General features: G+C 40.9%; 1 protein-coding gene across 1 annotated transcript in view; it reads right to left on the bottom strand.

Moving 5' to 3' along the window:
* The window catches only part of EGF (epidermal growth factor), a 72622-nt gene that overhangs the window by 28684 nt on the left and 17248 nt on the right, over positions 1-26690 (bottom strand). The window contains exons 2-10 of the mRNA XM_014544719.1: positions 20923-21146; positions 18770-18951; positions 18138-18365; positions 17203-17405; positions 7234-7359; positions 6048-6170; positions 3542-3664; positions 2229-2354; positions 1043-1179 (exon numbers count right to left, since the gene is read on the bottom strand). Of these exons, the coding sequence (XP_014400205.1) occupies positions 1043-1179; positions 2229-2354; positions 3542-3664; positions 6048-6170; positions 7234-7359; positions 17203-17405; positions 18138-18365; positions 18770-18951; positions 20923-21146 (1472 nt within the window). The remainder of the gene's footprint in view (positions 1-1042; positions 1180-2228; positions 2355-3541; positions 3665-6047; positions 6171-7233; positions 7360-17202; positions 17406-18137; positions 18366-18769; positions 18952-20922; positions 21147-26690) is intronic.

Consider the following 26690-nt stretch of genomic DNA (forward strand, 5'->3'; position numbering starts at 1 on the left):
GTGACAGGGGGTGGCGCTGCAACCTCCCCATCGACCCTGCCTTGAGTGTGACAGGGGGCGGTGCCCCAACCCCCCAATCGGCCCTACCCTGAGCGTGACTGAGGGTGGCATCGCAACCTCCCGATCCGCCCTGCTCTGTGCATGGCGGGGGGCGGCGCCCCAACTCCCCAATCGGCCCTGCTCTGAGCCTGACCAGGGGCTGCACCTAGGGATTGGGCGTGCCCTCTGCCACCCGGGAGTAGGCCTAAGACAGCAGGTCGTTATCTCCCGAGGGGACCCAGACTGTGAGAGGGCATAGGCCGGGCTGGGGGACCCCCCCTTCCCTAACCCCCCCCCCCAAGTGCCCAAATTTTTGTGCACCGGGCCCCTAGTAACTATATAAACTTCTAAGTATGGGTGATAATCCCCAAAGACACTGTAACATATTTCAAGCACATTCTAACTTAGCACAAAGACAACTAACAAAGATCAAATGAACAAATGATTAGATTGATAACATAGAAATTCTAAGTTATATACAAAAACTTCATGTAAAAATTGATCATTATGTAAATCATTTCATGAGTTAGACAGCCATTCCCACATGAACCATAAACTTCCATTTCCTGATTTCCATGGTTGATAGGTCATTAAATTCCCTCTCTCAATGACATACATTAACTGCAAATTACTAACCCATCCCTCCTAAGTACAACCCCAACCTCTCACTTCTCCCACTACCAGCAAATGATCACAAACCTACTTATGGGTTTTTCCTATGTGTATGGCACTGTGTTAGGCTCCAGAAACAAAACTAAACTTAAGATCTTGCTCAATCATCTCTAATAAAATAGCTGAATCACATCAAGAACCAGGGTTCTGATAATAGAAAATCCTTAACATTTCTCAAATGATGCTTCAATGTATATATTTACATTTTTCCGTGCCTAATGATTCTGAACTTGGAAGAGGATTGTCAAGTAGCCCAGGTCATCTATTAAGATTAAATTCTCTACTCTGTCCTTAAAGGACAGCCACATCTGTTCAAGTGATAAAACATTACCTTATTTTCCACAGGGTCATGGTCTAGAGCGAAAACCGCTCCCATCTGCTGGCTGAGTAGGGTTCCATAATCAGTTCCATCAAAATGCATGTGTCGAATATCTTGGGAATTGGCAAACAGCAAAAACGGTTGTGGTCCTGATAACCAAATTCAAATATGGCTCCATTTAAAATACGCCTTGAAAGCCAAGAGGCACTTCTGACTCTTCCCTTTCCTTCGCCCTCTTCCTTAACTTCTGCAGTACTTGTTTTCTTAACTTCCCACCAGTGTGTGTAGGTTAAGACAGGCAAGAAGAGTTCCTTTTCCATGAGGTGACATATTGCCAGAATTTCATCACTGGATTCGTCCCTGTCTAGGGGCCTGCTTTTAAAATGCAAATTACTTAGAGAAAGAGCCAGCATTAAATAACCAACACCATAACTAAATGGTACAAGTGTTAGTGCTGTAATCTCCCTGACTCACGCATACTGAAACATATTAAAATTAGCATATTGTATTAATTCAGATCTGAATAAATACCCTCCTCTGGCCTGAGCACTTCTAGAATGGAAGCATGATTATTTGAGTTAATAACAAGACCTTTGTTAATTTTCAGAGCTCAGGTTGTGCTAGATTAACAAAGACCCTGGCAAGTTAAGAGTATTGGGCTAAGGCAATCCCAGATTGCAAGCATGATGAATCTCAGGAGAGATTAAATCAATTTAGTATATATCTAGGATTTCCAAGGCTGTTGAAGGACACAGGAGATGTAACATCAGCAGATAAAATAATAGTCAAAGCATACAACTTCATATTGAATTTTGACATTAAAAAACCTGAATTTGTCGAAGTATTATTATTATTACATTCATTGGAGAGTTAAAAATCAAATCAATCGACAAATATTTATTCAATTCTTTTTAACTATAAAGTGTTTAAATCTATTCTGGTCATGACTTTCACATATACTGGAATACCACGCTTGATGTTATAGCAAATCTTTGCTGAATACTAATTAACTTCTAAATATTCCTCAAAAACACTATTATTTATATGATTATTACTTACATTACTTACATTTATAATATAATTTGTTTTCCATCTCCAAAAATAAAAAATCAGACCTTTAATGCTCTGTCTTTATAAATGAAATGTTTTTTTCACATACTTTTGCAGAGACACACTTTCAAACACCCACAGCACTAACCTGACGCTACACAGCTTTTTTTGTCCAGTTGAAGGTCATACCCAGGAAGGCAGCCACATTCCCAGGATACTGGGCTGAGAGCGAGGCAGAGTTGGCTACATCCACCATTATCAGGTGATGAGCAGCCTACAAAAGACAATTGCTTGGTAATGATGCTGTCATTCAAAAATATAACACTTTTTTATCAAAATATTGAGTTGAGCCAGGTATATATAGATTTTTTAAACCATTTCCACAATCATTTATGCTGTTGCAATCAAGTTTATTTTGCAGAGATTAGAAGCAAAATGTCACCATACTCGACTTCTTGTAACCTAACATCTTGAGTGTTTACCCTTCACATCTCAATGGCCCTTGTCCTGGTGTTCTATTACTGAGTTCAAGACCATGTGCATTGGCAGTTGGTGGAATACAAAATACATTTTTTTAAAATATGTTTTTATTGATATCAGAGAGAGGAGGGGGAGGGAGAGAGTGATAGAAACATCGATGAGAGAGAAACATCGATTGGCTGCCTCCCACACAGCCCCCACTGGGGATCAAGCCTGGGCATGTGCCCTGACTGGAAATCAAACCTGTGACTTCCTGGTGCATAGACAATGTTCAACCAACTGAGCCACACTGGCCAGGGCCGAAATACATTTTGATGAGTTTGGCAACTGGTCTAACTCTTCCTAGTGAGAAATATATTTTTTTCTCTCTCACATTTTTGGCCTCTTGACTGCTTTTGTTTTCTTTATTTAAAAAAAAAGCCACACATAAGTCTTCTGCTAATTTTGAGTTTCATCCATCCCTCTATATGCTTAGGTCTATGAAATAAACATAGAGGGGTATTTATAGGTGCAAGGAACAGGCTAAGTACTTTTCATCCATCATCTGCTTAATCCTGGCTACAAATCCAGAAGGGAGGTATTGTTAACCTCTACAGATGAGGAAACTGAGACCAAGAGAGAGCAAGTAACTAGTCCAAAATAACACTGCTAGTAACTGGTAATGCTAACTCAGGGCTATCTAATTTCAGACCCCTTCATAACCACTATACTCTGCTATCTAAAAATCAAAACCAAAAATATCATTTAAATCTACACTAAGCCATGGTATAACACTCTGCTATCTAAAAATCAAAACCAAAAACTAAAAATATCATTTAAATCTACACTAAGCCATGGTATAAATGTCTTTCAGTGCGTAATGTTGGAAAATCTATTCTTCTTTGCCAATAAGATGCAAATTATATATATATATAGTCTTTCTTCCTTTTGGAAGAAACACACCTTGTTTGTTTCAAACAAACAAAAAGTTAATAAACTTACCACTGCATGTTTTTCCATCTGGCTCAAGCACTGAGCCTTCAGGACAGAAACATATGGGACCATCCGAAGTCAGAACACAGTCATGGCTGCATTCAGATGCATTGCTTGGACAGGAAATTAATTCTAATTAATAAAGAATAAGGTCAAGATTAGTGTTAAATCACATTTGTGGAAATTCAGTAAAATTGCTTGCTAGTAAAAAATGCTATCCTGAAAAGAGTAAGTTAAATAGAAATCAAACATTTATGAATTACTGTGGTAATGAAGGAACAAAAAGAAAAGAAAAATTTCAAATCCAAAGAATATATAAAGAAAAACATCTGACTTTGGAAAATGACTCCAGTTTCCTCTAACTTTCTTTTAAGTCAAATGATATTTTTAAAGTTATTGGTCATCAAAATTCAAAAATATTTAAAATGGAATGTGGGCGAATGATTCTCAAGTTCATCTGGAAAACAAATTTATGTGAAGGGAAAACTAAAAACATTGTATGACTGTGGTTAGGTGTAGGGACAGAATGAGAGGCGCTTAACAAATATCAAAATGTACCATGAAGGAACAATAATTAAGATAGTGGGTAATAAGTATGGGAAAAGACAGAAAGAATAGTAGAACCAGATAGAAAGCTTGTTTTATAAAAGACTCAAGTACACATAAAGGTATTTTTTAAGATAAAGGTATTTTAAATCATTGAGCATGTGAAAGATGTTCCAATCAATATTTAGCCTATCTTAACTGTACAAATTGTATCTTAAAGTAATCAAATAGTTAATGAAAGTTTTCTTCATACAGATATTCCAATTAATAATTAAAAGTAACTACTAGAGCCCTAACTGGTTTGGCTCAGTGGATAGAGCGTCGGCCTGGGGACTGAAGGGTCCCAGGTTCGATTCCAGTCAAGGGCATGTACCTTGGTTGCTGGCACATCCCCAGTAGGAGGTGTGTAGGGGCAGCTGATCGATGTTTCTCTCTCATCGATGTTTCTAACTCTCTATCCCTCTCCCTTCCTCTCTGTAAAAAAACAATAAAATATATATTTTTTTAAAGTAACTACTAGAACTAGACATCGCCATTTGAAACACTTGGTGGAATAATGAATCTAGGAAGTGATTGGCAATGGCTGCTACAACCCTCCCCCGAAAGTCCACTGGCCCTTTTCTAGCCCCTCAGCCGCCTTGGCCGCTTCCAGGTGTGTTTGGTTGGTGGGGGTCCTGCACCAAAGGAAGAAGGACGATGGCTGAAAAGAAGACAAAAAGTCCTTGGAGTCACCTCTCGGCTCCAGCTCATTATAAACAGTGAAAAGTAAGTTCTGTGGGCACAACCCGCTCTGAGTTATCAGACGGGGCAAGAGGGAACTGGCCATCCTCGTCAACAGCGGCCCAGTGCTGTGGGGATCTGAGACAGAGTTCTGCACCGTGTTGGCCAAAACCCGGGTCCATCACGGCAGTGCCAATAATATCGAACTGGAGAACTGTACACCAGAATCCTATATACTTTTATTAACCAATGTCACTCTAATAAGTTTAATTTTTTAAAAATAGAAATGCTACTAATAATATTGAATTGGGAACTGCATGTGAAAAATACCTCAGAACATACACACTGGCTACCGTTGACCCAGGTGACTCTCTATCATTAGAAGCATGCCAGACAGACTAGTGAACAGTGCATCATGCAAAATTGTTCTTTAGTAAAACAGGCCAGAGCTTGTTTCTAAAAAAGAATGAAAGAAAGACAAAGAGAAAGAAAGACTATAGGGGACATTTGTAATGTGTCTCCTGATGGAAATATAACCACACCTATGAAGTATTCTTGCCAAAAATGTCAAAGCCGAGTCTGATCAAGCCTTTACATCTATCTATAAGTTTGTAGAAGAAAAGGGAAATCACAGAAGTGCCATCAGTAAAATCCAAAACGTGAGAGACTCTGAAGGGGAAAAAATGGTTCTTTAATAAATATTTGCAAGGGGGAAAAAGAAGAGAGAGAATCTGTAGGATAATATAGAGTTGTATCAACCTAACACAACAGTATTACTACCCTTGTCTGGATACTTCTTCAAACCAAACAACTGTGCAAAAAATTTTTTAAGATAATTTGAAAACTGACTAGATATTTAATATTATTATGGAATTATTAATTTTTAGGTGTAGTAATGGTATTGTGGTTATACCTGAAAACTGACTGAATATTAGATGATATTAGAGATTTACAGCTAGTTTTTTAGATATAATAATATATCATGATTTTATATGCTTGTCTTTTAGTAATATACATATAATGAATATTATAAAATATGGATAAATTTGGAAAATATATATATATGTATATATATATTCCACAAGTCTGGAATAGAATCCAGTCATTTATGTTTTAAAACAAAATAAAATAAAACTCCAAGGTAATTCTGAAGCTTACAGCTGATCTAGGACCATCAACCCAGTCCATAGCTACCTCCCAAACATCAGTGAATATGAAGGAAATAGCAAAGTAAGTATTTGTGACTTACGGTGACACCGTTTCCCATCAGGAAGCAGAACAAATCCTACAGGGCATGTGCAATAATAGGATCCGGGGGTATTTTCACACCCAAGAGTACAGCCGTGATTCCAAAGGGCACATTCATTGACATCTACACAAGGACAACAGCAAAACACAGATGGTTATTTTTGAAAATAAATTGTAGTATCCCTCACAAGTCAGCCCAAAATAGAGCATTTCACACTTGTATCTGCTGTTCCTGACCGTGGAAAGACTGCTTTTGCTACTGTAGTAAAGGGTGAACGAAGTCAGTTCAATTATCATGAAAGTCCTTGTTATTCTGTCAGAGTTTGCACTTTCATATACAGATGTTCATAGAATTACCCTGGGGGGGAAATCATACTATTTTCTCTGAAAAGATACAGCAACTTAAAGCCACTTAAGGCGGGACTGTTGAAAGTTCTTGACAAGGACAGGACATGCCTGCTCTGCTCTGCAGCCTCTCAAAGCTGACAGGAGCCCTCCCCTGAGGGTGGGCCGACTCTCAGCAGCATCCCTCAGCGACACCCAGCCTCCAGGTCCCCGTTCTATGAGATGCCTCCCTCTGACTCACCCCAGGTAAGCAGGGGCGTATCCTTAACTAGTGGGTGTCACGTTTACCTAATGTCTCACCCCAGCTACCTCCACTGCGTATGCGCTGCAGCCATCGGAGTGTTTTCAGCAGCAGCTCACTGGAGCGCCCCAGTATTCCTCCTGGGTTCGCTAAACTTGGCCCGGAGTCTCATCTAGGAGGAGCCCTAGCTGACCAGCGGGCTACACAGTTCCTCCAGATTCCCTTTCCCGCTAGACCTTCAGGGGAGGAGATGTGGGGTCACACACCCTTTGAGCGTCTTATGATAGCTATGGAACTACTTCCCTAAAATATTTGAAAATACTGATATTTTGCACACAGCCAAACCCACGGGGTTCCATGGAGTCCCCTCAGAGAACGCCTGCCTACGGTCAACCCCTGCGGAGCCTCTGAAAGCATTCGATCTAGGATCACAAGCTATAAAGAAGACCTGGAAGTATTACGAAGGCTTTAAAAACAGGGGAAAATAAAATTGCTTCTCTGGGGAAGGGAGGGGGGAGTAAAACTGATTTCACATCGAGGCTCTGCATGGCCCACTGAAGAGCAGGTGCCTGTCAGAGCCCCGACAGCCACCGCGCATTACCTTCACAGTGCTTCCCGTCCTGGCTTAAGGCGTAGCCCTCCGCACACGTGCACAGATAGGACTTAGGGGCTTGCCCACACACGCTGCCTCTGCAGTTACCTTTCCTCAGTTTGCAGAGTTTCTGATCTAAAAGAGAAGATGGTTTATTTGACATGGGGGTGTGTTTTGACAGGGGGCAATGCCTGATTCCTTCATGGTTCTTAAATCTAATCTCCCTGTGGCATCAGCAGGGGGTTGTCTTCCATGGTGGTGGCACCGCTCTAGGGTGGGACGGCTTTGGCAGGATTCGCAGCTTTCCCAAGCCCATTCAGTTTCCTAATTGTATCCCTCCTGCAAAAGCTCAGGGCGTTCGAATTAGCTGGAGATGTCATTCCTGGGGTGACTAACACTAAACACAACTTGGCTTTTTTCATTCTGATTTACCTTTGTAAAAAAAAATAATCAAATACATAAACAAAAATTCTGTAAATGAAATATCTCTTACAGAACATCTGTTCTTAAGTGTAATATTTATCTGTCAGATCTATATAGTTAGTTGTCTTTAGGATCACTGTTTCAAGAACATTTTTCAGATTTAATAAATACCCATGTAGTATGTCTAGCCCCAATTTTCTGAGTTTATTGCATTCCATGTTTTACAAAATAACCCAGTGTAAATAGTAAAATCTGCTCGGTGAGGTAGATGCTTGGGTTGAATTAGCCAAATATAATGAACAATAAATGGCCAGCGTGGTACCTTTAATTATCAGAGCCCGAATCAAGGGCCAAACTAGTCACATGTACATCTCTGCTCCAGTTGTGTCCCTTCCTATTCTTTGCCAATTTTTACAATGACAACACCTTTGCAAAATGCTCTAGAAAATACTGAGATCAGCTGAGTGTGAAGGCCGACCCCAGGATGCAGTTAGATATGAGGCCAGAGCTCTGGTAGGAGGTGACCTCAAGGGGAGAAAATGGGGGTCATGGACCCTGAGTCATGACATGGCTGAGGTCAACGAGACCCTGTGAATCATGGGGAGAGCCAAAGACCTAAGGGCAGGACTGCTGAAAACAGCCTTGCTGCGAAGGGCACAAGAAACTGGCCAGAGAGAACCTGAGCACAGCAGTGCAAGGGGCTGAGACCATGCTCCATGTGGCTCTCTGTTTATCTACTTGTAAATGTTTCCTCTCTCTCTGACTCTACCTGTTTCCTTCTGTGTTAAATTATGAAACACTTTTCTTGACCAACACCAGCATGACACAGTAGAGACATATTCTTGCCCCTTGAAAATGTCCCTAGCGTGCATTGTCCCACCTGAAGAGCATGTCGCACTTGGGAGATTCTGATTTGCTAAATCAAGGAAATGGCTCAGGAATCTGCATTTTTCACAGGATCAGGGTGATTCTGAAGCCGGGAGTCTTCACGCCACACTCTGAGAAACAGCAACCTAATGATGTGCTAATGAAACATCTCTCCTTCATCTCAGTTGCAAATACCTCCTTTTACCTTGTCTGTGTTATTTCCTTACTTATTTTAAACTCGTTTAGTTGAATCTCTGTACAGAATTAAATGCACAATTTTGTCAATTACTCAATACTGTTGCAATAAGACCTACTAAGTCAGTTAAGATTACACTGAATAATATTTTTATATTCATTCCAAAATTTTTATTTTTTGTTCATTTTTGTGCCAATTACGAATGTATAGTTACATTGTTTTTCATGTTCCTACATGTTTCACATATCAAAATTTTAACTAAGCAAACTTAAAAATAATATGACCCAAAAATGTAAAGTAAATGACTAAAATTATACTAGTAAACTTGTAAATTTGTTGGAGACAAAATACACCCACTGCAAATTTATTTAAGAAAAAAAAGGCATGTAATTGCCCTAGCTAGTGTTGCTCACTGGTTAGAGTGTCCGCCTGTGCATCAAAGGGTCTCAGGTTCAGCTCCTACCTGGGTTTCAGGTTCAATCCCTGCCCCAGGAGTGAGTATGGGAGGCAACCAGTTGATGTGGCTCTCTCACATTGATGTCTCTCCTCTCTCTCTCTTTCTCTCTCTCTCTTCCTTTCTCTCCCCCCACCCCCCTCTCTCACTCTCACAGAAAAAGCAATGGAAAAAGTATCCTCAGGTGAGGACTAACAACAACAAAATAGCATGTAATTTTTTTTACTTCAATTTCCTCACTCTCTCAGAAAAAGCAATGGAAAAAATATCCTCAGGTGAGGACTAACAACAAAATAGCATGTAATTTTTTTTACTTCAATTTTTATAAAGTTTTCAAGTGAACAACAAAAATCCAGAAAGGTCTGATTTGGCCTTCTAATGGCACCAAAGTGCTATGCTTTCTTGAGGTAACAAAAAAAAATTGAACAATTAAGATTCCTATAATTATTCCTTATAAAAATCTTTCCAAATCCCATATGATAGATGACCACTGGATTAAGAATTAGGAAGACAGAGTTCTATCTTGGTTCTGCCTTTTACATTGAATCACTTTTTTGTTGCTGTTTACCTCCGTTTCCTAAGCCATGAAATTCAAGTGTTGAGATAGATATTCTCTGAGATCTCGCACTTAAAAAAATATTTTTATGATCCTATACAGAATCAGATGTTTGCGGTACATTCCTCTAAATGTATACCTCTAAAGATTCTCAAACCTTGATTACTGCTTAAAATATGTTAATGGAGATTCAAATTGACTAATAAAAATAATTAGTGTCTAGGGTAAAGGAAATGCTCTTTCCTTCATCTAGATTTTTATTGTTGTTGTTGCTAATTTTCTACCACCTCTCACCTGCCCTTCTGTGTGTTCTTATCACCATCATCACCATTGTCATATATATATATATCTACACTAATAAAAGAGAAACATGCAAATTGGTGTCTCCCCACTACCCTTCCCATTGGCTAATCAGGGCGATATGCAAATTAACTGCCAGCCAAGATGGCGGCCGGCAGCCAGGCAGCTTGAAGCGAACATGAGGCTTGCTTGCTTCAGTGACGGAGGATCTTACTAATAATACACATTACTCTTCAAAGATGAGCATAGGCAAAAAAGCAATCATTATTTTCCTCTGAATGTGCTGATGGTGTGACCTGAATTCAGACACTAAACACCTTAAAAGGTCATTTTAAGAAGTAGCAAAACATAGAGGATTGAGGGCTATATTTTGGTTTAATCACCTTAATCTTCTGCGGTTCTTTAGCTTCAAATTAGGCCAAAGCTAGCACTCAGAATGCTGCTGATGACCTCAGATAATACCCCTTCCCAGGGCCCAGCATTGAGGCTTAATTACCTTTGAGATCGAATTAAAGCTCCTAATCATGGAGTTTAATGTCCACCACCAACTGTTCCTTCGGCATCTACCTGGCTAACACGCAGGCTCTCAGGAGCTTTGCTACAGCCAAGTGAATCTGCAGATTTTACTCTGGCCCAGTTCTGAACAAGGGACATGGGATTCCTTATCCTGCTCTTTTCCTACTGTCACACCTTTTTTCTACCTCAGGTTCATCATAATATATTTTTTTTTATTTCAGAGAGGAGTGGAGAGGGAGAGATAGAAACATCAATCATAAAGAGAATCATTGATTGGTTGCCTCCTGCGTGTCCCCCCACTCAGCCAGAATTCATCTACTTGGTATCTTTCATCATCTAAACTCCTCTAAACATCAGAAAGTAAACAAATCAACAGACTCCAAGCAGTTAAAAATACATGCTTTTTACTCTCAAAAGAGCCCCTCAGGTTCACTCAGTCATTTATATTTTAGACCCATTTCTGACAAGTTTGGCCAGCCCATAGCATGGAAATAAAAATACAAAGTGTGCGCCCTTCACTCCCATTGTTACAACCCCAACAATCACTACATTCCCTGGCAGCAGAAGTGGCTACATGATTCCAGTGGTCTTTCTCGCTGAGCCCAGACAGAGCCTCAGCCCAGCTTTCAGACCTCCCGGGGCAGTTACTGGGAGAGAGCAGGTTCTCTAGATGAACCTATTGGTCATCTCTCCCATGAAGATTAGAAGCCTCAAATCAGGGCTCCTCCTAGAGAAAGATGGTACAGTTTGAGTGCCCAAATGATAGTAATTGCAATAAATAAAAACACGTCAAATATTTTTTAAATCCATGAGTTTATAAAGATGCTTTTAAAAAAGATCACTTTTGGAGGCTAGCCTACTAACCCTTATTCTGAAAACAGATACATTAGGGAAATAATCAAGCATTTAATTTTCCTTTCCTATAAAAGATCCTTCTCAGAGAAATCATACTGCTGATGTGAATAAACGCATAAACGATGATAGACTTGAATGTCCTCACTTTGAACCACCAACCAAAAAATGGCTCTAGGCAATGATAAACAATAGCTTCTAAAGCCTGATTGCTCAAAAGGCTGATGGGAAACTTGATAATGGATGGACCAGGTTGGCAACACCAGAACTGCTGATGAATCTTAAACATCACAAAAGAACAAGAACCAGCCACTGCATGCCCGCTGCTGTGGTCGGTAGGAGGCATACAGCACTGCCTACAGTACCACCTATTAGGTATTCTTGCAAGAAACCTGAATCTGAACAGGCTTCTAAGCCTAAACTATCTGTTCAAAGAAATACAGAATCATGTTAAATGACACCATAGGGGTACAATCTGCAAAATCCAGAATGTGAACAATTCTACAAAACAAATGATCTGGTTTCCTCAATAAACAAATGGTAAGAAAAAGCCCCGGATTAGAAGATAAAGTGAGGTCACAGCCAGGCATGTGAGGACCTGCAAGCAGTGAGAGCCGACAGCGAGAAAGAAGACAGGAAAATGATAAAGAGCCATTCCGACCACTGTGTTTCAAGTGGCAGCCATTTGGTGTTAGGGCAAACCTGTATTTAAAAACCCAGCTTTACCTCAAACCAGTCCTCTGCTTGCCCCAGTGGTGTCTCTTTGTAAACGTGACCCTTCATTGTCATGAAGACAATGTCAGTAACTATCTCTAACTATGTTGGAAGGATATAGCAATCCATATTTTGCTAAGATTTCTATGAAAAATAAAAGAAATTTGGATGTTTGGAGTGATCATTTAGAATTATATGAAAACAGAAGAAACTGGAATCCTGTGCACTGCTGGTGGGGATGTAAAATGGCACAACCACTGTGGGAAACAGCATAGAAATTTATTTTAAAATTAAAAACAGAATTGTCATCTGATCCAAAAATGCACTGGATCAAAAGAATTAAAAACAGGGTCTTACATGGATGGACCAGGCTGGCAACACCTGAACTGCTGATGAATCTGGAACATCACCAACAGAACCAGAACCAGCCGCTGCATGCCCGTGTTCACAGGAACATTATTCACAATAGCTAAACATGGAAGCAACCCAAGTGTTCATCAACAGATACATGAATAAGCGAACTGTGGAACATGCTTAAAATGGGCTATCATTCAGCCTTGAAGTGGAAGAAACTTCTGACATAGGCTATCACATAGTTGAACCTTGAGGACATTAGGCTAAATAAATAAGCCAGTTACAAAAGATAAATACTGCATAATTCCACTAGAGGCAGTTACAGTAGTCAAAATCATAGAGACAGACAGTAGAAAGGTGGTTGCCAGGAGCTTGGAGATGTTATAGTTTAATGGATATAGAGTTTCAGTTTTACAAGATGAAAAGTTATGGGGATGGGTGGTAGTGATGATTGTATAACAATGTGAGTGTACTTGATGCCACCGAACTGTACACTTAAAATAGCTAAGATGGTAAATTTTATGTTATATGTATTTTACCAAAATAAAACTATTTTAAAAATATGTGGAAAAAATACTCACTTATCTAGGATGATTCTTTTCTAAAGGTTTCCAAATAACCCACAGTTTACAGTAGACACTCCAGCAATAACATAATCAAGATGAATCAGCGTCTCACCGGTAGTTTTAGCTACACTAATCTCTTCCCTAAGCAGGTACACTTCCAGGTGGAGGAAATTCTCCTTCATGAACTCTCAGAATTAAGGAAATTCAGCGATATTTTGTGCATGAAATGAATGTGAAGTAATTTGCACTCTGTTGATGATAGATACCCTTCATTTTCCAAAGGATTTGTTTTTGAAACTCTCTCAAGGACTTAAAACTGGAATCTACATTTAAAGGAATACAGGAGAAAGCAAAAGTATTAGCACCTTTAAAAAAATTACTTCTGTGAGCAGTAAAACTAGCTACAACATCCCCAGAGGTTCAGTTTAAAATAATGTACTGTATTCAGATTGTATACAAAAAAGTTTTCACACTGTCTCTGAGATTCATACACCAACTAGTATGGGTGTTGGTCGAGGCAGCCAGGAGAGCACTGTTGCCTAATCAATTTAATCCTGACAACGAAAGTGTGGTTCAATTCTGTGTCTGTTTTCCAACAACCAGGGGAGAAGTGTGTGTGTGTGTGTGTGTGTGTGTGTAAGAGAGAGATAGAAAGTTAGAGTCAGAGATTTTTCTGAGTTCCTGAAATGGGAAAAAAAAACATTTTTTTTAGAAAGAAATGAGATTTGGCCCTGCCTTCCATGCAAACTGAAACATTTAACCACAAAAAAGACCATAGATAGACAATATGTCAAATTACAAGCTTTCCCAAAATAAATAAGGCAAAATCTATAAAATGGTATATAACATCAGAGGGAGTTGAGGAGGTGTCACTCCACATGGGTTCCAATCCCAATCCCACCAGAGTGTGACCTTGAACAAGCTATAGTAACATCACTGAACCTCAGTTTTTAATCTATAAAATGATACTAATAATCACACCTAATTCATAAAGCTTTCGTGAAGATTAGATGAGATAATATAGGGAAAGCCCAGAGTGGATAATTCTGTGTATACTCAATAATTATGGCTATTTCTATTATCTAAGGGTGATAGAACCTGGGGTGCTTTTCTGTTTCATTTTCTATGCATCATGTGACTCCCATTATCTACCACTTCTAGTCCAGATTTCTTTCTTGAGATATAGACCAATTTTTTTTTTTAAAAAAAGAAAAAGACTGAAATATAATGAGAATGAAACTGCAAAGATCTGCTACAGAGTTAAGCTGTTGCAGAGAAAACCGATTAAAACATCAGGGATTTATTTTGAATGTACCAAAGAGAGGCGGAGCTTACAGCATGAAGGAAGGCAACACGTGCTTAGATAGTAAATATCTTTAGAACTTCTTCCTTTTGATATTGTTTAGGGGCGAGTGCCAAATGGTGTTTTTACATTTAGTTTTATTCCAACTATTACTAAATGTCCTCCGGGCACTGGGAGTACCTGGAGCGTTGTAGTCCCTGTCCTCATAGGACTGAAGGGGTTTAGGAAGGGAGACAGTTATGGCAAAGTATGATCAAGTGCCGTGTGCCGGGAAAGGTGTTCTCTGAGAGCGTTCCTGAGCCGGCACGAAGGCTGGCAGGACAGAGCAGGCCTGCCTGTAGGAGGACATGAAATCTGGGAGGACGGTGCAGCACAGAGCAGGTCAGACAATGTGAGAGGGGAAGCTGAGAAACGAGCAGAGGACCCTGCAAGCAAGCGAAATAGAGACTGGACTTTCACTGTTGGCATTTGAGGGTTGTCAACTGGTTTCAACCAAGGGATGACATAACTGGGTTCTCTTTCTTAAAGGGTTACGCTCGCTGCAGGATAGAAAAGGGAGGCGGGGTACAAGTTTAGGGGACACTGAGATGGCTGCCCAGAGAGGACCAGCGCTTGGGTTGTAAGTGGTAGAATTCTTAGGACGTGCAGATTGATTTCATGGGTGGGAGTGGGAAAGAGGGAGGAAAGGGAGCTCCTACATGTCTGCCTTGGGAGAAGGAGGTGAGCTGTCACTCACTGAGTCCGGGCACTGGACGGAGAGGAGCTGGGGAGAAGGGACGCGAGAGCCAGTAGGTCAGTTATGTCCTTTGCGCCTAAAGCACTTGCAAGAAATTCAAGTAGAAATGCTGAGAAGGCAGCCAGACATCTGGGCCTCGATGTTCGCTGAGCCTGAATGTGTACAGACGACGTGTCCACTGCAGGACCTGGGCTGGGAGGGGGCAGTGGGCCAGCAGGCAAGGCCCCGAGGAGGGACCTGAGTGACCACACTCAGGACACTGGTCAGGATCCTGAGAAAACCCGCCTGACAGTGAAACTGTGGCTGGACCGTGGAGACTTGGCTCAGCGGTCGGCTGCATGGAGCTCTTTGCTAACAAGCCAATACACATTCACAAGCCCGGGCCTTGTTTAAACCCACAAACGAGGCTTCCTTGAGACACCCGTGACTTTGGCTTTGGGAGCCGCACCCTTATCCTAGTCAGACAACAGTCCTCACCGGGCTGCTCTCTTCTGTATATTCTGAATAAATCCCCAATGTTTTTCATCACTTTTCTCTGCAGCTTAGCTCTGCTGTGGACCTTTGTAGCTTGACTTTCGCCATGCCTTGGTCTTTCAAAAAATAAAAAGGTTTAGATCTTAAGAAAGAGGTCTGAGCTAGAAATATGTTGGTAGTCAAGTGGGCTGCTGCACAGGAAATAAAGGAGGAAATCTCTAAATTTGTATCACCCTTAGAGATTAACAATGCGCTTAACCATGTGAGTGGTTCTGAGAAACCACTTGAGAAAAAAACCAACCCGTTTAACTTTCTTTAACCCAGTCTGTCTAAATGATTTGACTCTGAAATGTTTTTCCCCCAAATACTTTCATTAAATCCCATAGAGCTAGTGTTTTGTAGAAGGTTTTGATAAGTGGTAGTTTAGGCATTTTGCATGAAATTTATTGATATTCTGATGTGTATACTATAAATACTTACATTTCATAACAAAAATAACATCAACCAGGGTACATGATTTTTATCGGTTACCTCCGTGTTGAAGTAGCCTCACTACAAAGTGCCTTGCAACCCAAGTATTACCACGGCCCCCTCGGCAGAGGAGCTGCAGCTGTAAGACTGTTATCCAGGAGGAACTAGCCATCCTCTAGGGCAGTGTTTGTAAACGTGAAGGATATCTGGCGCTTTGAGAATCTGATAAAAGTTATCTACCATATCCCTAGGGGACAATTGCATATTTCATCTAACACATACTATCAAGAGACTCAGAGACTCTAAATCCCAGGTGAAGCATTCCCGCTCCACAAGACACAAGAACAATTAATAAGCCTATTTCATCATGGCCAGCGTCACAGTGCTCTTGAAATCAAAAGTCCTCAGCACTTGGAGCACGTGTGGTTACATTCTTTGGTCAGTGACTGGAGCCAAGATCGCCGCTGCCCATTGCCTTCTAGATTCCAGGTTTGCCTGTAACTCTGCAGCTGACAGTGGCCTCCCAACCAAATTCTATTATTTGCCACGTTGTTTAAAGCCGTTTTGTAATGAATCATTATAGATTTTCTTTTTCAATTCATGCTTTCAATTATCCTATTTAAACTCCTCATCAAGGAAGCTGCGTAATCTTGAAGGACTCTGAAGGGCTCAAGTGTTCGTTGATGGGAGAAAAAACACTAACCTCACAGACTGATCACAGACATTTAACTGAAGAGAATTCTAGGCGGAGTGAAGAGTGACTGCACATGTGTAAAGGCATGAAGGAGCCGGGCATTCTGAGAAACTGGAAAGACCTGTGTTGGATCCCAGACAGGGGAGGAGGAAAGACCGTGCTAGATCAGGGTGGTCAAACAGTGACAGGCCTGTTAAATCGTTACAGTTCAATCTAAATGAAAAGGGAAGCTTTTGAAGGATTTTAAGCAAATGGATCAGATGAACTATTTAAAGACACGAGAGAAAAATAGAAAGATGAGCTGAGTGGCTACGACTGTGGGCCAGAAGTGCTGGTTGTCTGGACCATGACAATGGCAGTGGAGAAGAGAAGTGGTGGGAAGGTCTTGGAGGTAGATGGGAAATTGGGGGTGAAGCAGTGGGAGAAATCAAGGATAAACCCTTAGTGTCTGGATAGGGAGTAACTAAATACCAGCCCTTGTTGAAGATCAGAGATGACTCACCAGACGTCACAGCATCAGGCTCTGCCTTGGGCTGTACAAGTGGGTGTACTACTTTAATTCCACCAGGTGGTGCAAGTGATGAGTTGAGGTTAATCCTAACCATATCCCTCCCAGTGTGTTTGTTGGCTATCCAAATCGTCTTCTTTCTCCATGTTGAGTAGAAGATACGGTCTCCAAAAAGGGACATTGCAAACAAATTGTGCCTAAAACACAACAGAAAAAAACATTTGTTCTTGGCCTTATTAAAGTTTCACTTCCTTTCAATTTATTGTCTGAATTTTAATCACCTACCTTTTTGATTATTTTTTTTTTTTTTAGATTTAGAAACAGGTATTGAGCTTAAAATTTTATATATGTAGTCATACTCTGAATTAATGGGGTATAATTTCTAGCTCCAGATTCATTGTCTCATTCTTTTGCAAATCAGCACGGAAGCGTGATGGATAGAAAATAGGGAAGAAAATAGGAACAGGGTAGGATTGGACTTCTGGTTTTGTCCATTTCACACATGACTCATTTCTGCCTCTTTCCAAAAGCTGGGAAGTCAGTTACTGGCAAGATAACAAATCAAACATGTATAACTTTATAACTGCATGCCATAAAAATTCCAAAAAGAATAACTGTAACCAACATGTGAAAACTTATTATGTGCCAAATACTCTGTTATTTATTTTTATTTCTTTACTTAACTTTCACAATATCCCCAAGAAATAAGTACTATTATTATCCCCATATTAAAGGAGACTGAGGGTGAGAGAAGTCACATACCTGCCCAGAGTGACTTGTCTAATAAATGGTAAATCTGAAACTTGAATTCAAGACTCCAAAATCTGTGCTAACCCACCATAGTATCGGCTTAACTGGCAAAAGTAAAATTAATATCACACAAATTTCAAATGGCAATTGTTCCATTTCACACCAGAAGCAAAACTTACTGTGCAAGATGTTTGCTGAAATGGACAGAACCTCCATCATAATCACAGGAACAAACGCGAGAATTGCTCCCTTCACTGTGGTACTGAATCCAAAAGAGCCGTTTATCAAGCACATCCAGTGACATAGCTGTTATTTTCTCTGACGTCTCGAACAGAATCTTCCCTTCCACACCTTTGAGATCTGCTCTGTGAAGGCTGCCGGCCACCTCTGAAGACCAAAATATAAACCTGGGGGCGAACACATGAATTAGACACATAATTGAATGTAAGGTCACTTAAATGGTCAACTCTCTCAGTGTGTGCACGGTCCCCGGGTGTCTGCACAGGACAAACTTGACTATTTTGAAAGAAAATTGAATTCAACAGCAGTCCTTGAACTTCCCATGGGATTTTAAGCTGGAGGAGATTTATGCTTCTACGGCAGGAAGCCATGGTCGTCAGGAGTGCTATTTGTAGAGGGAGTCGCTGTGGTTCAAATCCAGCAAGCGGCCTATTGGAAAGGGTGATTCTGTATCACAAAAGAGGGCCATGGTCTCAATGACAAGGTCCCTTTGAGTCCAAATGCTGTGATTCTATGAATTTTCACCAGACTTTGAAATATATCTCAGTGTCTGAAAAACAGCAGAATTTACCTTTCTACTGGATCGACTGCTACGTTTGCAGGGTATTTTAAGGTGCTTAAGAGAACACGGGGATTGTTTCCTTCCATATCTGTGACTGTAATGATTCCTTCCTGTTGATTTGACCAAATTAGTTCTTCTTTTATCCAATTTATTGCCATTCCTGAGACATTTTTCTCTATAGTGCATACTCTCTGTAAAAATCAAATTTCAAAATTGTTATGAATAATCCTCCATTCTCAACAAAGTTGTTTTTATTTTCTGTAGAAGAGCCTGTTCTTTTGAGTACTTGTCATTTTTTGCATTCCCAAATTACTTTAATGATAAAATAATCACAGCCACAATGCCGTTGTTTTGATGCAGCAGTTAACCCACCATCTGCATACTTCTGGGCACAGTTTCTATAACTGCAGTAACAGTGAAATTTCAATGCTACCTTAAGGACAGTTTACTCGATTCCACTTGCTAATGGAACTTTCCAGATTCTCACTTGAATTCAAGTCCAAGCTTTACCAAACTCTGGCAGGATTCCCTTGGAATCTGCGCACAGAGCTCTAAAATAGAGGAATTTCTCATTAGGGCCCCACTTTTCTTCTGGCCCCTCCTCCTCCATCAGGCCCCTCCCTTTCTGCAATCCCCAGTGCCCTTGCCCTCTGACCCCATGAACTAAAGGGCAAGGCTTCTCTTCTTGTCTCCTGGGCAGTGTTCTCTGCTCTGTCATTTAAAAAACAGCCCAACAAAAACCTCTATTATCTCCTCATTCCAGTGTGCGGGGTAAACTGGTCTCCTTGGGGGGTGGAGGGTAGGCGGTGGGGAGAAGGTTGCAGATTTCCATGGTGTAAATATTCCCACCAATCCTGATTTCCAGCTACTGACCTGACCTCACTGATCACATGTGGGCAAGGATCTAACATTCTCATGAGCCTGTCCTATTCCTATATCTCAAACAGAATAATTTGGTCCAACCATTGAACCAATTGCTAATAGATTAATATATAGCTCATCCAGGTAAATTGTTTACATTTTAACAGATGTCTTTTATAAACAATGTTTTAACCCAAAGGAGGGAACACAATAGTGGATTTTAGGCATCAAAGCCAATTCGTTCCTAATGACTTGACAAAAATTCACAACTGTTTAACTTCTTTCCTATTCTGTGACAGGAAATTCTCCAGATTCTTAGATTTAAGATTTTGAAACAATTCTACAGATGGCTGGAGAATGAGTAGCCATCCTTGTTAAAAGTGAGATTAGCAAGTATTAAAGATGTGATAAAACAGATTAGCAACTAATTGAAGCTTTTAAGAATAATTGGAGAGAGAAGGTTTGGTTTAAAAAAAAACCACACAAAACAGTGGGCACTTTGTGCTGGGAATAAATGCTTAAGGTTTCTCTAGTCACACACTCTCTGTAATCTATCTCCCAGGAAGAGAGAGGACATTCCTCCTGGGACTCATGTAAGGGTTCTACCAGTTAAAAGGAAAGATTAAAGATCTTTAGTGAGTACTTGAAGCAAAATACTTTATATCTATCTGCTTTATTTTTTCAGCGTGCAAACACCTTGAGAATTAAAAAAAAAAAAAAGTTTTTCTTCCTAGATATCAGGTGCCAAAACCCTCAACAAAGATTTTAGACAATGAAACAGGGTTTCTCAATCTCAACACGATGGATGTTTGGGGCTGGATAGTTCTTGGTTGTGGGGACTGCCCTGCATGTTGTAGGATGTTTAGCAGCATCCCTGGCCTCTGCCCACTAGATGCCAGTAGCACATCCTCCCTCCTCCCCAATCCAGTTGTGACACCAGAAATGTTTCCAGACATTGGCAAATATCCCCTGAGGGGCAAAATTGTCCCCAGTTGAGAAGCATGGGAGTAAAAGATAGTCATGTAAATAATATGTTTTAACCATAAGATGGTGTTCTGACTTAATAAACTGACATATTTTCAAAATTACATTGACATCCTTGCTTTCTACTTTGGGGGGCTTCTGAATTTCATGGGCTTGTTCAATAACATGCCAGATGCATAGTAAATAAATACCTACAAATGTCAGGCACACATATGAACTGTAATGTGATTTTCATTATCTATATGTTACTAATTAACTATATCATGTTTGTCAGCCTATACAAAAGCCCCTCGGTACCTTAGGAATTGGTACTTTACCTCTTGCCTTGTCCCATTCAGAAAAACTCTCTGCAAAAGTTGTCTTTCTGGATCTAGCCAATAGATTCTTTCTTTATTGTAATGAAAGTCCATGATCACTGATACACCAGCATCTGTCACCAATTTCTCATGATTGGTTCCTTCCAGGTCAATCCTAAAGATGCTATTTCCATGAGAGAAAATTAAGAAGGGTGCAGGACCTGAGTGGGAAGAAAGAAACCAAACTGTGTATTTTCAGTAATATTTTATTGATGTAGACAAAATACTTCCCCATGAACTAACACAAGTGTTATTAATTTTTTATTCCAGGTTCTATATTTTAAATAAGAATATATAAAGCAATATATATATATTATATATATATATATATATTCACAATTAATTTTGATTTTGCAAGTTATCTTCTCCACAAATTGATTCTAAATAATAAACATTGCCAAATTATGAAAAAAGAACTATTTGAAGAGAAAAGCACTTTCTTCTCTTATATATAAAATGACATTTTATGTTAAAAAAGAAACAACCTACTGTTTTGCCTCTGCTGGGCAAAAGGTCTATATGAATGTAAATTTTAATTCTATAAATTGGAAATAGTATTATAGATATTATCATTTTCTAAATGCCTCCCACCCCAGTCTTACATGTGAACAGAGCTTCAGGGTAATGACATGGAAGAAGGTGGTGAAAACTAGAGGTGTTAAGTGGAAGCAGGAAAAAACTGAAATGCTGTCCTGTGAAAGCGCTGGCATATTTGTTTCTGTTGGCGTCGCCACATAAAACCCAGGATGCTCAGTTAAATTTGAATTGCATATACACTGAGTGGGACATACACTAAATACTTATTTACTATTTGCCTGGAACTCAAATTTAACTGGGTGCCCTATGTTTTTATTTGCTAAATCTGGGTGGTGTGCCTCACTGGATCTCTTGATCCCTGCAGGGCCTTGCACCTTCCCTAATCTTATACCCGGGGCCCTGTAATATTTCAGGTGATGGCTACCTGCCCACGCTGACTCCCAAGTACGCAACACCTGCTTGAGAGCCTGATACCTCTCTTTGGAAACCTCAGCCTAAATTACTGGCTGACTCCAAGGAAAGCTGCCTTTGATGGTCAAGATGCTGCCGGGGGACCATTTCCTCCCCTGCAGCCAGGTCAGTCTCCTTGGTCTCTTCCGTCTGAGGGTGGGGAGGCTCCTGCCACTCTAGGCCTTTAGGTAACTATGCAACCACTGGGACGAGTGGGGATTGGAGACGATGCTAACATATTCTTGCTTCCCTGCTGGACTTACTCCATTCTGTTTTCACATTAGACTGTAATACATGCACATGACACGATATATGTACTGCTTGTTCCAAAGATTAAACAAGATGATGAGTTAATGACATTTTACTCAGAAAACATTAATTCTGCTTTAGAGGATATGTCAGAATAGAGACACAAGAAGAAGGAAGAAGTGTAAGATCATTAGAGTTTGAAATAGTGCTGGCAAAGTGTCTAAGAGAATTAGCTCAAATCACTCTGCCTGTATCTCTCTCCACACAGATGCGTAGGGGAGCCCAGGCTTCATGGCCACTCGAGCTGTAGAATCAAAGAAATCATAGGAGAAATGCAAAGGCCATTGGATCGAGAGCCAGCAGGCCTGGTTTCCAGTCCTGGCTCCGTCAGCTTCTCTGGACATCTCACGGGACCTCAGCGCCTGTATCAGAGGGTTATTGGGGAAAGAAGTAACATTATGATGTGGAAATATTTCATTAATTGTGGAGCACTACACAAGTGTGATTCATCATTGCTTATTCCCACGGTTCAGCTTTGAACCTGTGGACTAGAATGGTGGCATAGCTCATCTCTCCTATGGCGATGCGTCATGGAGAAAGGAAGACAACAGGAAAAGGCACGCTAAAGCAAGAGCTCATTTGTGGGCCGCAGACTGCTGTGGAGTCCTCTCTTTGAAATGTGCATCATGTATTCTCTATAAACTAAATAAATGTCCCCAATGTATTAATTTCCTAATACATTGTTACATTGATGAGATCAAGAAAACATTTTATTCATTTAAAAGTATAACTAAATGGGAGACTTCCAGGTTAAAAATAAAAGAGAAAGGAAAGGTACTCTAAACATTTTAGTAAGAACTTGGCATAATGCTTTCTTTGAACATAATAGGCACTTAGATTTTTTAATTAATTAATTAAGAAATATGTGTGTTTTATTAATTTGTCTGGGCTTTTACCACAGATACTAGCGGATCTATCAAATTCATAAAAGCACAATCTAGCCTATGGTAGTTATGTTACTAACAGCAATAATAATAATAACAATATGCTTTCACCTCCTGATCTCATTTATCTTTAATAAAACACCATGAGCTAGACAGGCAAGATTTGACTGCCAATAACCAAAAGAGAAAAGAGAAATCTGAAGAATACTTAGATCCATAAGGCACAAACCACAGCATTAACATCAGTAAGATTTCAAAAAACAAAGAATATTTATAGGACAAGATTGGAGAGACCAAGATGGCGGCATAGGTAAACACGGGAGACTGCTGCCGCAAACAACCACTTCAAAAATACAACTAAAAGACGGAACGGACATCACCCAGAACCACAGGAAGGCTGGCTGAGGAGAGACTCTTCAACTAGAAGGAAAAATAACAGCACACCGAGGCTCAGAGGAGGCGCAGTGTGGAAAAAACTCAGGTGCGGAGGTGCGCGCGCAAAGCGGGCTGGTGGCTGAGAGCGCGGTTGTCGTTTTCGGTCAGGGGGGAGTCTCAGACTCTGAGCTCCAGATACGGGCGAATCGCTGGGGACTCGGACCCAAACGGGAGAAGCGGGAGTGTCTGGCATCAGTTGGAAGGCAGCTTTCCCTCCGAGGTTTGCAGCGGTTCCGGGGGTTCTGAGAAGCAGAGCCTCTGGGAACAGGACTGAGGGCACCATAACGGCTCCCTCCGCCCGCCCTGTTGAGCCCGCCCCGCCCAAGCCCTGCGCAGAGCCATTTGCCGGATCACCTCAGGCAAAGGCTAGATTAGCACCTCCCCAGAGGACAGAAGTTTTCCGCGGCAGACACAGCTGATTCACACAGCCAGTCGGCCTGGTGGTCAAATCCCTCTAGTATTAACTACAACAATCAAGGCTCAACTAGAACAAGACTGCGCACAAAGACCACTAGGGGGTGCACCAAGAAAGCATAAAAAATGCGGAGACAAAAAAACATGACAGAAATGGAGGATATAGAGCTAAAAATCGCAATTTTGAGGGCTTGCAAAAATGTGCTAGAAGCTGTCAATAAACTTGAGGAGAGAGTCACGAAAACTAATGAGACCCTCGATGCTATGATAAAGAACCAACTAGAAATTAAGCATACACGGACTGAAATAAAGAATATTATACAGACACCCAATAGCAGACCAGAGGAGCGCAAGAATCAAGTCAAAGATTTGAAATGCGAAGAAGCAAAAAACACCCAACCGGAAAAGCAAAATGAAAAAAGAATCCGAAAATACGAAGATAGTGTAAGGAGCCTCTGGGACAGCTTCAAGCGTACCAACATCAGAATAATAGGGGTGCCAGAAGATGAGAGACAGCAAGATATTGAAAACCTATTTGAAGAAATAATGGCAGAAAACTTCCCCCACCTGGTGAAAGAAATGGACTTACAGGTCCAAGAAGCGCAGAGAACCCCAAACAAAAGGAATCCAAAGAGGACCACACCAAGACACATCATAATTAAAATGCCAAGAGCAAAAGACAAAGAGAGAATCTTAAAAGCAGCAAGAGAAAGAGACTCAATTACCTACAAGGGAATACCCATACGACTGTCAGCTGATTTCTCAACAGAAACTTGGCAGGCCAGAAGGGAATGGCAAGAAATATTCAAAGTGCTGAATACCAAGAACCTACAACCAAGAATACTTTATCCAGCAAAGCTATCATTCAGAATTGAAGGTCAGATAAAGAGCTTCACAGATAAGGAAAAGCTAAAGGAGTTCATCACCACTAAACCAGTATTATACGAAATGCTGAAAGGTATCCTTTAAGAAGAGGAAGAAGAAAAAGGTAAAGATACAAATTGTGAACAACAAACATGCATCTATCAACAAGTGAATCTAAGAATCAAGTGAATAAATAATCTGATTTACAGAATGAACTGGTGATTATAATGAATCAGGGACATAGAAAGGGAATGGACTGACTATTCTTGGGGGGGAAAGGGGAATGGGAGATGCGGGAAGAAACTGGACAAAAATCGTGCACCTATGGATGAGGACAGTGGGTGGGGAGTGAGGGCGGAGGGTGGGGTGGGAACTGGGAGGAGGGGAGTTATGGGGGGGAAAAAAAGAGGAACAAATGTAACCTGAACAATAAAGATTTAATTAAAAAAGAAAAGAATATTTATAAAATACTAAGTATGAATTGACAAATTTTACCCTCAGATTTTTCCTATTCACTGTGAATTATGGCATCCAGGCTGTATCATAGTCTCTTAGAACTGGAAGATCCTAGTTATTACCTAATCTAGTGTTTCCCCAAATCGTTTCTTTAGAAGAGTCCCACAGGGTACTGTGTGTGTGTGTGTGTGTGTGTGTGTGTGTGTGTCTTTTGAAGATCCCCTTCCCTTGAGAGTCTAGTTCAGTGGGGCTAGGCTGAAGGCTAAGAATCTATTTTGTGAGTAGACACTCCAGGTGATTCTTACATCTTGGTGAATTTGGAAATCATCGATCTAGTTCAGATGAAGAAATTTAATGTTTCCCCAAATCCCACTGCTAGTTGGTGGAGCTGGAATTAGGACCCAGATACCACCGTCCCAATCCAGTGTTCTTGCCTGCCTTGGCCTGGGTTGTCCTATGTCAAGACGTTACAATCTTCATTGTATGTATGTAACTGATTCTAATTCCACTTCCCTCAAAACACCATTCATTTTCCCTACACTGTCATCATCATTTTTATGTAAACCAGAGCCTGGGCTGAGTATTTGTCGACATGAAATGTATTGTGATCTAAAAGAAAATGAAAGACGGAATTAGGCTGGTGAAATAGTCATTATTCTCTACCACCGCTGGAAACGATAAGTAAGTCGTGTTTCTTCAGGCCTGTCAAAGACTATCCTGTGGTACGTATGGGGATTTGAATGTCGGCAGGGCGTGCATGTTTGAACAGCTAAACTTTCGCATGTCAAAACCTACGGCATTTATTTTGGGTGCAGTTCGGCAAGAGGAAAGTGGGTAGGAAATCAAACACCATTTCTAAGGAATACAACCCCCAAGCAGCAAACAGGTCACAGGCAACCCAGGGGAACCTCTGACTTCTCCACCGGGGATTGGGAGGGGATCTCCAGGAATGACAAAGGAGCCCAGGATGTTTGGGGCATAGTGAGGAGTTTCATTAGTGACTCCAGGAACCCGGGCCTCCATGGCTTAGAGGTCAGTTACACAAAAGCAGGCTGCGATCGAAGTGGTGGCGGACACAGACTAGTTCACAACAGGCCCTTCATCTCTCTGGGTCTAGGGGAGTGGCCCCACATAGGTCAGTGAGCAAAGAAATGAACTGCCTTCTGCAGGCCTTGGGGCAAAGGCTCCTCAGACCTAGTTAACACGTTGATGACGCTGGCACCCAGATGAACAAGAAATCCTAGTCCTCTCTCAGGCCAGCACTGCCAGCTGCCCTCACCAGCACGGGTTCCTGCTCTGAATTTGGAGACAGACTGAAGGCTTATGGGACAAAGATAGTGGAAAGGGAACTCTGGACCTTCAGGAGTCAATGACCCCATG

This window comes from Myotis brandtii, unplaced genomic scaffold, assembly GCF_000412655.1.
Source record: "Myotis brandtii unplaced genomic scaffold, ASM41265v1 scaffold38, whole genome shotgun sequence".
NCBI classification, from domain to species: domain Eukaryota; kingdom Metazoa; phylum Chordata; class Mammalia; order Chiroptera; family Vespertilionidae; genus Myotis; species Myotis brandtii.